At 33.4% G+C, this 14,059-nt stretch overlaps 1 protein-coding gene across 9 annotated transcripts in view; it reads left to right on the top strand.

The window, feature by feature from the left end:
- Positions 1-14,059, top strand: part of LOC141569601 (zinc finger X-chromosomal protein-like) — a 48,392-nt gene extending 34,333 nt beyond the window's left edge. For 8 of the 9 annotated variants that reach the window (XM_074323395.1, XM_074323391.1, XM_074323387.1 and 5 more), the window contains 5 exons: positions 8,017-8,166; positions 8,379-8,522; positions 8,892-9,044; positions 9,528-9,668; positions 10,405-14,059. In XM_074323395.1, the coding sequence (XP_074179496.1) occupies positions 8,017-8,166; positions 8,379-8,522; positions 8,892-9,044; positions 9,528-9,668; positions 10,405-11,588 (1,772 nt within the window). In that variant the 3' untranslated portion in view covers positions 11,589-14,059. The remainder of the gene's footprint in view (positions 1-8,016; positions 8,167-8,378; positions 8,523-8,891; positions 9,045-9,527; positions 9,669-10,404) is intronic. The other variant, XM_074323394.1, reaches the window with a different exon arrangement.

Genomic DNA, 14,059 nt, shown 5'->3' with positions numbered 1-14,059 from the left:
GAATACTGGATGTCCACATGTAAAAGAATGTAGTTGGTCTGCTACCTCAAAACATATACAAAAACTAACAAAACATTGAAGACTGAAATGTAGGAGCTAAAATTCAGAAGAAAACATAGGTGTACATATTTTTGAACTTGGATTAGGCAGTGGTTTCTAAGTTATGGTACCAAAAGCACAAGCAACTGAAGGAAAACAGGTAACAGAGAACTGCATCATATTTTAAAATGTTTTTGTTTCAAAGCTTATCGAGAAAGTGAAAAGGTAACTCAGAATGTTATCTATCAAGTGAAAAGGTAACTGAGAAAATGTTTGTAAAGCATGTATAAAGTGTCATCAGAAGACACAGTGAATGTTTAAATAAAAAGAAATTTATTACAGTAAAAGACATACTGCCATTAATCCCCCTCAAAAAACTCCCCCTGGCTTCGACACACTTATCCCATCGTTCTTGCCACTTTATGAAGCAGTTCTGGAAGTTCTCTTTCATGAGTGTCTTTAGCTGTCTTGGCTGCTTTGATGTCCTGAATTGATTCAAAACATTTACTTTTCATGGTCATTTTGACTTCTGGGGAAGAGCCAGAACTCACACCATGCTATATTCACTGGATAAGGTGGATGAGGATACACCGTAATGTTTTGATGTGACAGAAATTGCCATACCAGAAGTGGTCTGTGACACGGAGCTCTTCCGTTTTGATCACAATATATGATGAGTGCTGTTGCCAAGTGCCATCTCATGGAAAGACAGGGATTTTCAATAATGGAAGTGGCATGTTTCACTTCAGTGACTGTGGCACAGAACAACTTGTTCTGTGCAGTCGGTCGGGTGTAAACTATGGTTGAGAGAACAGTGTGTCTTTGAGTGCTGTAAATCATCTTCCATCATGACAATGTTCTGTGTCACACATTGTTTCTGGTATACAGCAGTTCCTGTCAAATAAAAACATTACAGTGTGACCTCATCTACCTTATTCACCGGACCTGGTACCATGCAACTCACCTCTTCGCCAAAGTCAAAATGATTCAGGACATTGAGGCAGCCACAACTGTGCAACTAAAGACACAAAAAAGGATTTCCAGAACTGCTTCAGAAAGTGTCAGGAATGATGGAGTAAGTGTGTTCGAAGCAAGGGGAATATTTTGAGGGGGATTAATGGCAATGTGTTTTGCTGTAATAAATTTTTTTATTTAAACATTCACCATATTGTTTGATCACACCTTGTATCTAAGGGTCTAGGATACAATATATAAAGAACTTGTACAACTCAACAATAAAAAGACAACCCAATTAAATGAAAGAACTTAAATAGAGATTTTCCCCAAAAAGGTAAGCTACGAAAGATAGGCACATCATTAGTCATTAGGGAAATGTAAATCAAAACCATAATGAGGTATCACTTCACATAAACTGAGATGGGTGTTTAAAAAATGGAAAATAATACCCATTGGAAAGAATGGGGAGACTGGAACACATAAATTGCTGGTGGGGATGGAAAATTGTTTAAGCACTTAAGAAAAATTTGGGAATTACTCAAAAAGTTGAACATAGAATTACCATATGACCTAATTCTAAGTACTCTGGAGTATACACTCAGAATTGGAAACATGTCCACATAACAGTTTTTCCACAAATGTTCATAGCAACATTATTAATTCTAATGACCAAAAAAGTGCAACAACCCTAATGTTCATAAGTTGATGACTTGGTTTTAAAAATATGATACCCATCATACAATGGAATATTTATTACTTGACAATAAAAAGAAATGAAACACTGATATGTGCTACGACATGGATGAACTTAGAAAATGTTAGATATATGGAATATGTTGAATACCTTTATTTGTAATGAAAAAGTAGATTAGCGGTTGCCCAATATAGTTGTGGGATATGTTCGGGAAGGAGGATTAGCTGAAAGATACAGAAATACCTTTTTGGGGTGATGGAAATATTCTGGAAATAGATGGTGATGATGGTTACACAACTATGGAAATTTCCTAAAAAATTTTAGATTGTATAACTATATGCTGTAAAAGAGTGAATGTTAACTGTGAATTTTATTTCAGGATGATTGGCATCATCTGAAGCAATTCATTGTTAAAAGAAATTGATGGAATGATAAAACAACCAAATCATTATTATAGTTACGTTAGTGACCTCTGAGAATTAATAGTTATATGGGCACCCACATCAAAAAACTCAGTTTCATAAAATGGTGCACCAGTGTGTAAAAATGCTGATGAAACTAGCGTAACAATTTTATATCCAGCCAATTTACAGTTTGAGGCTAAATCCAGATATCCAGGATTTTAGAGACACTAGAACCCATGCGTGGTGGGCTGCTATTTGGTAATTAATAATAGAGCAAACAAGCAAATGAATCTATAGAAAGGACACAAGAATGAAGAAAGTGGTAAAATGACTAGTAGCAATTCTTTTGAATTAATTTAAAACTAGACCAAATATTTGTGCACATTAAGATTATGCGACAGAACATAATTGTTTACAATGTATGAATTATAAAAAAGTTTGGATAGTATGTATACGTGTGTTGGTTTCATCTTTCGAAACAAATGACAGTAAATACTTTTATTTAAAAAATTCCAGCCTCTTATTAATACATCTTTGCTTAGAAGGATATTTTTAAACCTTTTAGACATTGACTTGAAGATCAGCACTTACACATTTAACAAATAAATGTGCAATAGTTTCTATATGCCACGCAGTTTGGGGGGCTCTTGGGAAACTACTGGCACAAAACAGATGGAAATTGTTTCCCCTCATGGAAACTACCTTCTAGTAAGGGTATATAGATATAAAGTTAATAAGTGAATTGTATGTATGTTAGTGCTTTGGAAAAGTAAAAAAAATAATAAAGAGGATTTTGAGTTGTAAACACAGTCAGGGCTACCTAGAGAAGATAACATTTTGTGAAAGATTTCAAGTTGAGTTGTTTTGATAAACTTTAAGGGAATGCTTTTGCTAATCTGAGTTCAGGAGAGAGGTCTGGACTGAGGATATAAATAGGGGAGTCTTAGTATATAGGTGAAACTAAAACAGCACAAAAAGAGTAATTGGTAATATATAAAGGAGAGAAGGATTAAGGATTAAGCCCTTAATCCTTAGGTTAGGTTTGCTATATTACTAGGTATGGGAAAGGAGGCACTGGCAAAGAGGAGGAAGCATGGCCAGTGACAGAGGGACACAGAAGTTGGGTCACAGAAGCCAGGTGAGGATAATGAATTACAGAAAACAGTGAACATCTGTGTCTGATGCTTCTGCTGGGGGAGTCAAATGAGTCCTGAAAATTGGTTATGAGTCATGTTGATGAAGTCATGGGCAAAAGTGTAATGAAGCGAGTTTAGAAACTGGAATGAGAATTAGAGAAATGAAGCAGTGGTTTGCAGAAAATATGTGATCAAGAGAAGGTGGTTGTAAGAGGGGAGGAATAAAGCTTGTACTTGTAGAGGATGGAAGATAATTGGTGTAAAAAATAACTGAACAGTAAAGAGAAGGTATAAGTCAGTGCTTAAGCAGAGAAGTACAGATAGTTTAAGGAAACGTCAAGTGGAAGACTGAATTTATGGATTTAGTTGTTTCCAGATGGCTGAGTGACATTCAATGGATTATCTTTTATGATGATTCTGTTGTTCTTTGGGAGATAAAGTAAGATCAATTGGAGTTACGAAATAGGATACTTGCAAGGTTTATGGTCAAGCATTTATAAATATGACCATAATAAGCATTGTGGTTTTCTTCACTTAATCCAGATTTAGGTGTAAAGATAAAAATTACATTAAATAGGTTTGTGGTTCTGTGATCAAATAAGGGGAATTGGAAGAATTGAGGAATTGGAAGAATATGCAAGGTAGAATGATCAGCTATGGACTTAAATTGTAAAGGCAGAAGGCAATTTGGACAGATGTTAGTTGCTTGGGTGATTTCTGTTTTGATAGGAAAGCAGAATGGGTGAGTAATGTGACTGGATGTTTTTTAGGAAAACTGATCATAGCTGTGTAGAGGTGTTCAGTGTGAAACCTGGGGAGAAGGAAATCAAATAGACACTTGTTACATTTCTAGGATGGGCAGTGGTTAATAAACTTGAACAACAATCTGATTTGTGAGATTGGGCAATTTAAATAAATGGAGAAGCAAGCCATATACTTGAGTTAAGAACACTGAATGATAAAAGATTTTTCAGTTTATGAGGTTAACTTAGACAAAATGCAATTCTTTTGCAAATCTGGTAGTCATTCTTTTTTTCTTGCAGAATTAAGAATTTTCTCTTAGAAGCTTAGAGAAATGTGAGCTAACATATAGCCTGATGAAAATAAAATGGAAGTCTGAGTCTAAAAACAGACGTGTTTTTCATTCCTTCCCCTAAATTCTTACTTAAGCGTGCACAGACTTGAGGCAAATCACAACTCTTATTTCTTTATATGGAAATAGTGAAATAAAATCTTTAAAAGTGCTAAAGAAACTGTAAAATACCATGCAAATAACTGCTTCTAGCTATTATTAGAAGCAGTCTTAATGTTCAGAAATTACATTTCTCTATTTGGAGAGGCCTTAACTCTAAAAGCTTTAGTTCTTTATTACTACATTATTTGAAAAAGACAACTGTAAGGAAATCATATGTCTGATGACTCAATTTTATCCAACCCTTTTTTGTCTGTTTTTAAGTTTACTTTTTAATAGCAATTTTGAATAGTAACAGGACACCTAAAGTTTTCTTTGGTAAGAAGAAACAAGCCACTTTAGTAATGTATTTAAATAATTTGTATTAATAAGACACCTTTTCAAGGTGAAACTTTCAAGGTGAATTGTACTTTTCTCTAGTAATAAAATAGCTTTGCTTTTCTCCAATAGGTCTTACATTTTAATGTTTTTATCACATATTTTTTTAAAACATATAACCCAAAAGATCTTTTACATGCTGTAGGTAATTATGTGACATTTTGTAACCTCCAAAAGTAGATTTTTCCAATACTCAAGAGTTTTGTGTTTTTTTTTTCTAATTGGGGAATATTGGGAAACTGTGTGTTTTTCCAGGACCCATCAGCTCCAAGTCAACTCACTGTTTTCAGTCTAGTTGTGGAGAGCGCAGTTCACTGTCCCACATGGGAATCAAACTGGTGACCTGCGTGTTATGAGCAGTGCGCTCTTAATCAACTGAGCCAACTGGCCACCCCAAGAGTTTTTATTTTATGGTTGTAGACTACATTGGTAGACTACATTTCTAACATTAGATGTTTTCAGTACCTGTTTTGGAATTACTACAAACTTTCCAAAACAGGCCATCTTTGTCATCATACAATATCATATTCCTCAGAGATTAGTTCTCTAAAAAAATTGTAGAGTTATTCTGGATTCTCTTGTCTAATTGCTAAGATCTTTATCCTCTAATGCAATCTCAGTTTGACATTCCAAAGCCACCTTTAGGAAGACAGCTCAGTCACCTAGAAATGTTATAAAAATATTTACCTTTGGTAAAAAAGGCCAGAATTAAAGACATGATGCCTATTTCTGCCCACAAACTTTATTTATAAAACATAGTCAATAATTTAGATACTTAAGGTAAAGTTTAGAGAAGGTGGGCATATGTATGTTGTATGTATGTACGTATGTATGTATGCATGATTGTAAAGAAGGCATTTTGAACCTTGATGTCATTAAGCTTAAGGAAAACTTCATCTTTGCTCATTTTCATCTTTCTTTCCCTCTGAGATCTTGATCCAGCAATTCACTATGTCCTGTAACTCACTTTCTTTTTATTACTCCTACAGACTATGAATATGCATAAGTAGTTTTATTAATTAAATAATAATCTCTCTGATCCTGCAGTACTTTTTGATTACTGTTCCTTTGTTCTCCTTTTCTAAAGTAAACTTCTTAAAGAAATTCACATCTGCAGAATTCTGAACCCACACTTAAGTCTGACCCCGTGCAGCATTCATTAAAACACTTTTCAAAACAAGAACAGCAATGACCTCTGAGTTACTACAAGCCAGGGCAGATGTTCTTTCTTGACTTTGTACATAATATTGTACAAGATGTCTGGAACAAGATTTCAGGATGCTGTTTGAAAGTAGTTTTGTGCAAGTAATTTATTTGGCATGGGATGCTCTTCTGATAATTGAGAAACCAACATAAAATACGACTTCGCTTTTAAATGTCAGCTTTTGAAATACTAATTCATTTTAATATTCTGTATAAGAATATTCTGTGTAATTCTATGTAAGAATTTTGATCTAAACAATTGCAATTTTTGGATCTTTGAAGAACATGATAGGGAATTTGCAGAAGCATTTCAAAGATGTAACAATATCTAAATTCTGTTTTCATAAGCCACTGTTAAGAATTTAAGACAAAATTAAGTAGTGGTCAAAACGTAACCATAGCTTTAGCCGAATTGAACTTGAGTTATGAATATACTCATCTGATCTTTATTAATGGGAGCCATCTGTACGTAGTTATACCATTGCCTCTTAACAACTTATATCTCATAGAATATGCACATTCTTAAAACATCAGAAATTGAATGTTAGTTGTGAATTGCATGGATTAAGTTTTGAATTCGGCTTTGCCAGTTATGTACCCTCAGAAAGTATTCAACTTTTCTAAACTTTAGTTTACTATAAAATGTTGGTGATATTTTAACACCTCCCTCATAGACTTATAAGTAGTAATGGGTCCTTACAGTAATCATTTAATACTTGGTAGCTATATGTGGTATTGTCACATTTAAAAATAATCATTTGTTCATTGTCTCCATTCCAACTGGATACAAACTTGTGTCCGTGGTTTTTTCGTATTTGTTATTTCCACTACCTACTTCTGATTTGTAGTTGTGATTCATTTTTGAGATAGTAAAACATAAATGTATAACTAAAAGGATAATAAAATAGATCTCGCAGGAAATACCAGAAAGGGAACTAAAAGGGAAATGAGAAGGTTTGATTGGAGTATTGAAGAAAAACTAAATCTTTTCTGAACTTTGGTTCTGCTCCTCTCTGCTTGTTCTTTAGCTATGCCTGATAGGCCAGTTGTGTCTAGAGCAGAGAGAACATTCCTTTATTCTTTCTCTAATGCTCTCAACATCAATAAATTCAGCTTTTGTGGTGAGTTAAATCAACTAAGTTTTCATTAGTCTTTGCCAAACTTTATTTTGTGCCAGATACAGCAGGGGAAAGCAGTAAATGAAAAAGGTTACATTTTGTGGGAATTACATTTTTGGCATTTATTCTAATTCAGAGTCTGTTTCTTTCAGACATTATTTTTTTCCTTTGTTAATTTTCCAAATCTTTGCTATTTTTTTAATTTTCTGAATTTATATTGGGGATTATATGTGCCTCTGTTGGTCAGTACAAGTACCTTTTATCCCAAAAATATAAAATTCTCATATATCATTACGATATATGAGAATATATTTAAATGTATATTTTCTCTACTGGTCAGCAATGACCCAAACTCATTTGTATGAACTCGTGTGTATGTTTATGCTGTGTATGTGTAGCTTTATGTTTAAACAGTTTGATATTAGAATTTACATTGACCATTGCAGTGTAATTTCTAAAAACTGTATTTTCAGTTGTTTAAAAAATTTACAATTGTACTAGACACAGATAAGACCAAACGAAATTAAGGAGAAGTGAACATGAGATAGTGTTGATAAAATACATTAGGACTGTTTTGTTTGTTTTTCATTTTACTACTAGTATATTCTTTGATAATATAATAATGCTTGTATTACCTCATGGATATAATTATATCCAAGGATAAACTATATCATTTCATTACTTGTTACTTTTCAAGGCTTTCAGGAATTTGCTTTTAAGTAAAATATCATTCCACTTTAGAAGACTTTCACTGATTCTTCTACTTTCGAGGTAGAATCATCTAATTTCATGAGTCAAGTTAGAGATTATGTTTGTAAAAAGGGCTTTTGAAAATGGTAATATTTTCTTTTAAGTATCTGTAGTTATTTTCATGATGTATTTCTTGTCTTTTTAGTGGATGATGCTGGAAAAATAGAACAGGATGGTTCCTCTGGAATGACTTTGGATGCAGAGTCAGAAATCAGTTCTTGTAAAGTAGATGGCACTTGCCCTGAAGTCATCAAGGTGTACATTTTTAAAGCTGACTCTGGAGAGGATGACTTAGGTAAGAAGAAACCCTCATTATATATCTTGATCAAACACTGTAACCTGATTACTTTTGGATGGTTTAGATGAGAATATTTGAATACTTACATGAAAATAACTTTTAAAATAGATTTCCAATAAACAAAGTGTTGGAAGAGGTACTTATTAAAGTAAAGCACGTGAAAAGGACATTTTGACATAAATTCTAGAAGCTGTCATCTTCTCTGCTAGGTGGTACTGTAGACATTGTGGAGAGTGAGCCTGAGAATGATCATGGAGTTGAACTACTTGATCAGACTAGCAGTATTCGTGTGCCAAGGGAAAAGATGGTTTATATGACTGTCAATGACTCTCAGCAGGAAGATGAAGATTTAAGTAAGTAGGTGGCCTTTTCATGGGAGACTTTTATGTTCCTGTCTGTTTTTAACTTAAAATGCAACCAATATTTGAAGAAAATAAGCAGCACTATTGTAGTAGATATTGTTTTACTGCCACATTCCAAGAACATCTGTAACTCTTAATGTATGCTTAGGTTGTCACTTGAAAAACAAAGTATAGCAAAAGCAAAGAAAGGAATGATTCATTCAACAAATATTTAGACTATTTGCTATATAAAAGTTGTGTTCTAAGAATGTAACATTTGTACTTTCTTGTGTTTGTCTATTTACTGAATTCAAGTAAAAATATATTTTCTAATCTATTATAAACCTGGTCTTAAAACTGTTCTGTTAATTTTCTACTTAGATGTTGCTGAAATTGCTGATGAAGTTTATATGGAAGTGATCGTCGGAGAGGAGGATGCTGCTGTTGCAGCAGCAGCAACCACTGTGCATGAACAGCAAGTCAATGACAATGAAATAAAAACCTTTATGCCAATAGCATGGGCAGCAGCGTATGGTAAGTGACATAGCAGTTCAAATGATGCAAGGTTCTTGAATATCAATTTATTATTGAAAAGTGGTTTCCATGGTCTTAGGTTTTAGGATTATGAAGTACCAGTACAGTAATTTAAGGAAGACTATATAGCCTACTTTTTTTCCTTTAATTTTAACAGGAATTTCCTTCACCTCTGTATTATTTAAGTACATAGACTTTAATACTGAAATCTTTTATCTTTATTATAGTTGACTCATGACTTTACAAATTTGAGTCACAGAAGGGTAATTCATGGTCCAAAATGGTGCTAGGTATGGAAGCTGGGTATTTCCTACAGTCTTGTATACAAATATGCCCATAAAGTCCATTACCTAGATAAGGAATTTTTGTCATTCATGAGTATCATAGCTTTCCATTATTGTAGTTAATAAAGAATCACTAATTCTTTAATTCTTTATAATTAAAGAGTACTGTATAATTTTGTTTTTTAATGCGTATTGTTAGGTAATAATTCTGATGGAATTGAAAACCGGAATGGCACTGCAAGTGCCCTCTTGCACATAGATGAGTCTGCGGGGCTCGGCAGACTGGCTAAACAAAAACCAAAGAAAAGGAGAAGATCTGATTCCAGGCAGTACCAAACAGGTGAGGGCACATGAGTTCCATAGCACAGCGTGCTTTGTGAGCTCTCAGATGAAACTCTAGTGTGTTTCCAAAGAGGTATTGTGATAACATTTTAGCTGTTAGACCATGTGTAGCTTTTGTGCACAGAATTTGAAATTATGATTTTAAGAATTCATTGATATTCATGAATGATTTTCTTAGATAAAAAGAAATTGCTTTTGGATTAGACATTCAGGAAAAAGAATTAAAATCTCAGGTTATTTTTTTGGAAATGACAGTAAAGCCCTAAAACATGATAGTTAACTTTAATTGAACAAATATAAAGAATCTACTTCAGTCAGCCTTAATCATTTACAGAGGAGTGAGACATTACAGAGGAGTGGTTGGTTGTTCATTGGGCATATTCCTTTCCTGTATTGCCTTGTTAACCGGTTTGCATATTAAGGTTTTCTCTATAGGTGTGGTTAAACTTTAAATTAGCATAAATTCGTCTTGGAATAAAGCTGTAATGTTGAACTTTATTTTTATGAATGATTTTCAATAGATATCTAAATTTATGTAACTTTACATTGATACTTTAATTTGAGAGTGAGATTGGTTCTGTCGTAATGAAATTTCTAGACCAGATTCTCTTTATTACTAGGTTATTGTATCTTTTGTTGAACAACAAAAGGAATATTAACCTAATTTAGGAATACTTGTCTTGAAATCAGAAATAGAATTTGTTTGTATACTCATGCTTCTTTTCCTTTCTTAGCAATAATTATTGGCCCTGATGGACATCCCTTGACTGTCTATCCTTGCGTGATTTGCGGGAAAAAGTTTAAGTCGAGAGGTTTTTTGAAAAGGCACATGAAAAACCATCCTGAACACCTTACCAAGAAGAAGTACCATTGTACTGACTGTGATTATACAACTAACAAGAAGATAAATTTACACAGCCACCTTGAGAGCCATAAGCTGACCAGCAAAGCAGAGAAGGCCATCGAATGCAGTGAGTGTGGGAAGCATTTCTCTCACACTGGGGCTTTGTTTACTCACAAAATGGTGCATAAGGAAAAAGGAGCCAACAAAATGCACAAGTGTAAATTTTGCGAATATGAGACAGCTGAACAAGGGTTATTAAATCGCCACCTTTTGGCAGTCCACAGCAAGAACTTTCCTCATATTTGCGTAGAGTGTGGAAAAGGTTTTCGTCACCCATCAGAGCTCAAAAAGCACATGCGAATCCACACTGGCGAGAAGCCATATGAATGCCAATACTGCGAATATAGGTCTGCAGACTCTTCTAATTTGAAAACACATGTAAAAACTAAGCACAGTAAAGAAATGCCATTCAAGTGTGACATTTGTCTTCTGACTTTCTCGGATACCAAAGAGGTGCAGCAACATGCCCTTATCCACCAAGAAAGTAAAACACATCAGTGTTTGCATTGCGACCACAAGAGTTCAAACTCAAGTGACTTGAAACGACACGTAATTTCAGTTCACACAAAGGATTACCCCCATAAATGTGACATGTGTGACAAAGGTTTTCACAGGCCTTCTGAACTCAAGAAACATGTGGCTGCCCACAAGGGTAAAAAAATGCACCAGTGTAGACATTGTGACTTTAAGATTGCAGATCCATTTGTTCTAAGTCGCCATATTCTCTCAGTTCACACAAAAGATCTTCCATTTAGGTGTAAAAGATGTAGAAAGGGATTTCGGCAACAGAATGAGCTTAAAAAGCATATGAAGACACACAGTGGCAGGAAAGTGTATCAATGTGAATACTGTGAGTATAGCACTACAGATGCCTCAGGCTTCAAACGGCATGTTATTTCTATTCATACAAAAGACTATCCTCACCGTTGTGAGTACTGCAAGAAAGGGTTTCGAAGACCTTCAGAAAAGAACCAGCACATCATGCGACATCATAAAGAAGTTGGTGGGCCCTAAAGTACTTCTCCAGACATTTGTAGAGATGTTGGCCTTGAAGCAGAAAATTCATTTAAAAGCAAATCAGCCTTGTTCACACATAATACTGTACACTGATTTATGCTGTGTAAAATTATTGCTTCTAGTTGACTTTCTTTCCATTTTATTCAATAGGGTGTTCTGTATCCTATTCAGTTTGTTTAATGTGGGGGAAGTAGCATCAGTGAAGTTGCTTTTAATAAAATAACCCCTTATTCTCTGCTGAATTTTTTCAGTCTTAGAAGTTTTACTATTTATTCACCTTGGTGGTACTCTTCTAAGACTATTTAAGTAAGAAAATTGGTAACTCTAAAAATGATCATTCTGACTCTTTTCTTCCCCTAACAAATTTCTCATATTAACTAGAAATATCTGCTAATGTTAAATGGGAGATATTACTGTTGGGTCTAATTACAACATGAAAGTCATTCCTTGCTACATATTTTTAGATCACAGAACAATGAAACTTGCTTACAAGAACATTGTCTCGGTTTGTTTTTAATTTTCATTTTGTTTAGCAGATAGAATGTGCTTCCTTTGACTTTCTTTGTAGTATTTCCATCTTTTGTGAGCACAACACACTTTTAGATAGTCTTAGTGAAAGGTTTTGCTTACTCTTGTTTTTTGTCTTCTGTCTAAACTGCTTTGACTTACTGTGAACGGATTTTGCAGTCTTTGAGATAAATTGTGGTTCATAGGATTTTTTGAAACTAGATGTGTAAATGTACCCTAAACTTTATATGTGCCTGTGTGCCTCTGTGTTGCTCATTTATATGTTATATATGTATACACTCAATCCTAAATTTTAAGTCTATAATGAAGTAGTAAATGTACAATAAATGGAAAGATCTAGGGATGTATGAAAGAGCATTTTGCAACTTGGTATTCAACGAGACTAAAATTCAGGTTAAAAATTAGAAAGGAAAATAGGAGACTAATATTTTTAAAGAGTAAAGATATTTTCTTTTAAATATTTTTGATAATTGGGAAAGAGAAGTTAAGGTATTTATAAATACAATCCTATCTTAAAATTTCAGCTTCATTCCTTAATTTTTTTCTGGAAAGCTAATGATTATCCAGACATAAATCTCTTGGTTCTCACTGAGAAGTCTGTAAAAGAAATGTCTTTTCACAAAGGAAGTAGGACTTAAGAAGCAGTGGCTTCATGTACCAGAGAATGGTCACTAATTAAACTTGGTAAGTTCTGCCTGCTTCTTTACTTTTTAGACAGTTAGCAAAGTTGAAAAAGATTTATTTAACAAGTTCGTGGTTTTAGAAGATAAAAGTGTAAGGTGCATAATAAAAATCTGAGGCTTTATTTGGAATCACCAAGTTTTTCAGTTTGTTTTTTATTTGAGAGTTGACATATTTTAAGCAATGTGTTATAAACATAAAATTAATTCCCACATTTAATTATAATTTTATTTTATTAATAGAAATTTTCAAAAACAAAAAACACTTTTAGGTTACTAAAATTGACTATTGGCACATAAATACTGGCACATTGTGGGAGATCAGAAATTTTTCTTCTAGCTACCTTGCAACTTCATTATGGTGCTTCCTTCTCTTGCTGTAAAGTTTTTACCTTTTGCCTTTCTCTGTGCCGCTAATATTCATATGCAGAAGTTATATTTATAAGGTTAGAAATCTAAATGTTGGGGGGTTTTGAGAGCCTGTAAAGATTAGATTACTTGAGTTCTAAATCACTTGAGGCACATAGGAATTTAAAACTAATGCCAACCAAAGCCAGGAAGGATTTTGGTACCTTTTATACCTTTTTGGCCCTCCTACATCTCCCCACTTGTTTTTTTATAGTGTTCATCCATTGTCTTGTTCTTGAAAACTCTTATTTTTTCTGTGAAAATCTTTTAAATCTCACTGGAATTTGGTTTTTCCTGAAGTAATATAAAAAGAAATGTTTAAATGAAAGTTTACATTTAATAATTTTAAAACCAGATAAATAGCTATTTATATTTTAAAAATAAACTGAAAGATAAAGAACACAACACTTGGCATACTTTATATTTCTCATCTATTCTGGAGTCTTACACAGTAGTTTTAAGTACAGTATTGAAACCTTTAAAAGGTAATTAAGGACTTGGTCAAGTGAGTATGGTAAAACATTTGTCTTTATAAAGAAACAATGAAAGGTATTTACTGTTATATACTGATAGTAGTTGAAAGCTGTGTTAATTCTTAAAACAATTTGATTAGCAAAGCTAAATAAGTCGATGTTTTCGTTTGATGTTTTAAAGAGGTACAGATTTTTACAAGAACATAAGTTATTGTTTTGTTGAAATAGTCTATTAAATATTATATGTCCTTTGCTCTGTACACATTGTAAAATACAAAGTAAAATACTTAAGAAATTCATATTGGAAAATGTGACACTATTGTAAATGTGTACTTGAGAATAACATGCAAAAATAAAAATCAGAATATTTTCCTGTTAA

The sequence above is a fragment of the Rhinolophus sinicus genome, chromosome X (genome assembly GCF_036562045.2).
Source record: "Rhinolophus sinicus isolate RSC01 chromosome X, ASM3656204v1, whole genome shotgun sequence".
NCBI classification, from domain to species: domain Eukaryota; kingdom Metazoa; phylum Chordata; class Mammalia; order Chiroptera; family Rhinolophidae; genus Rhinolophus; species Rhinolophus sinicus.
This window is presented reverse-complemented; position numbering and strand designations above follow the sequence as displayed.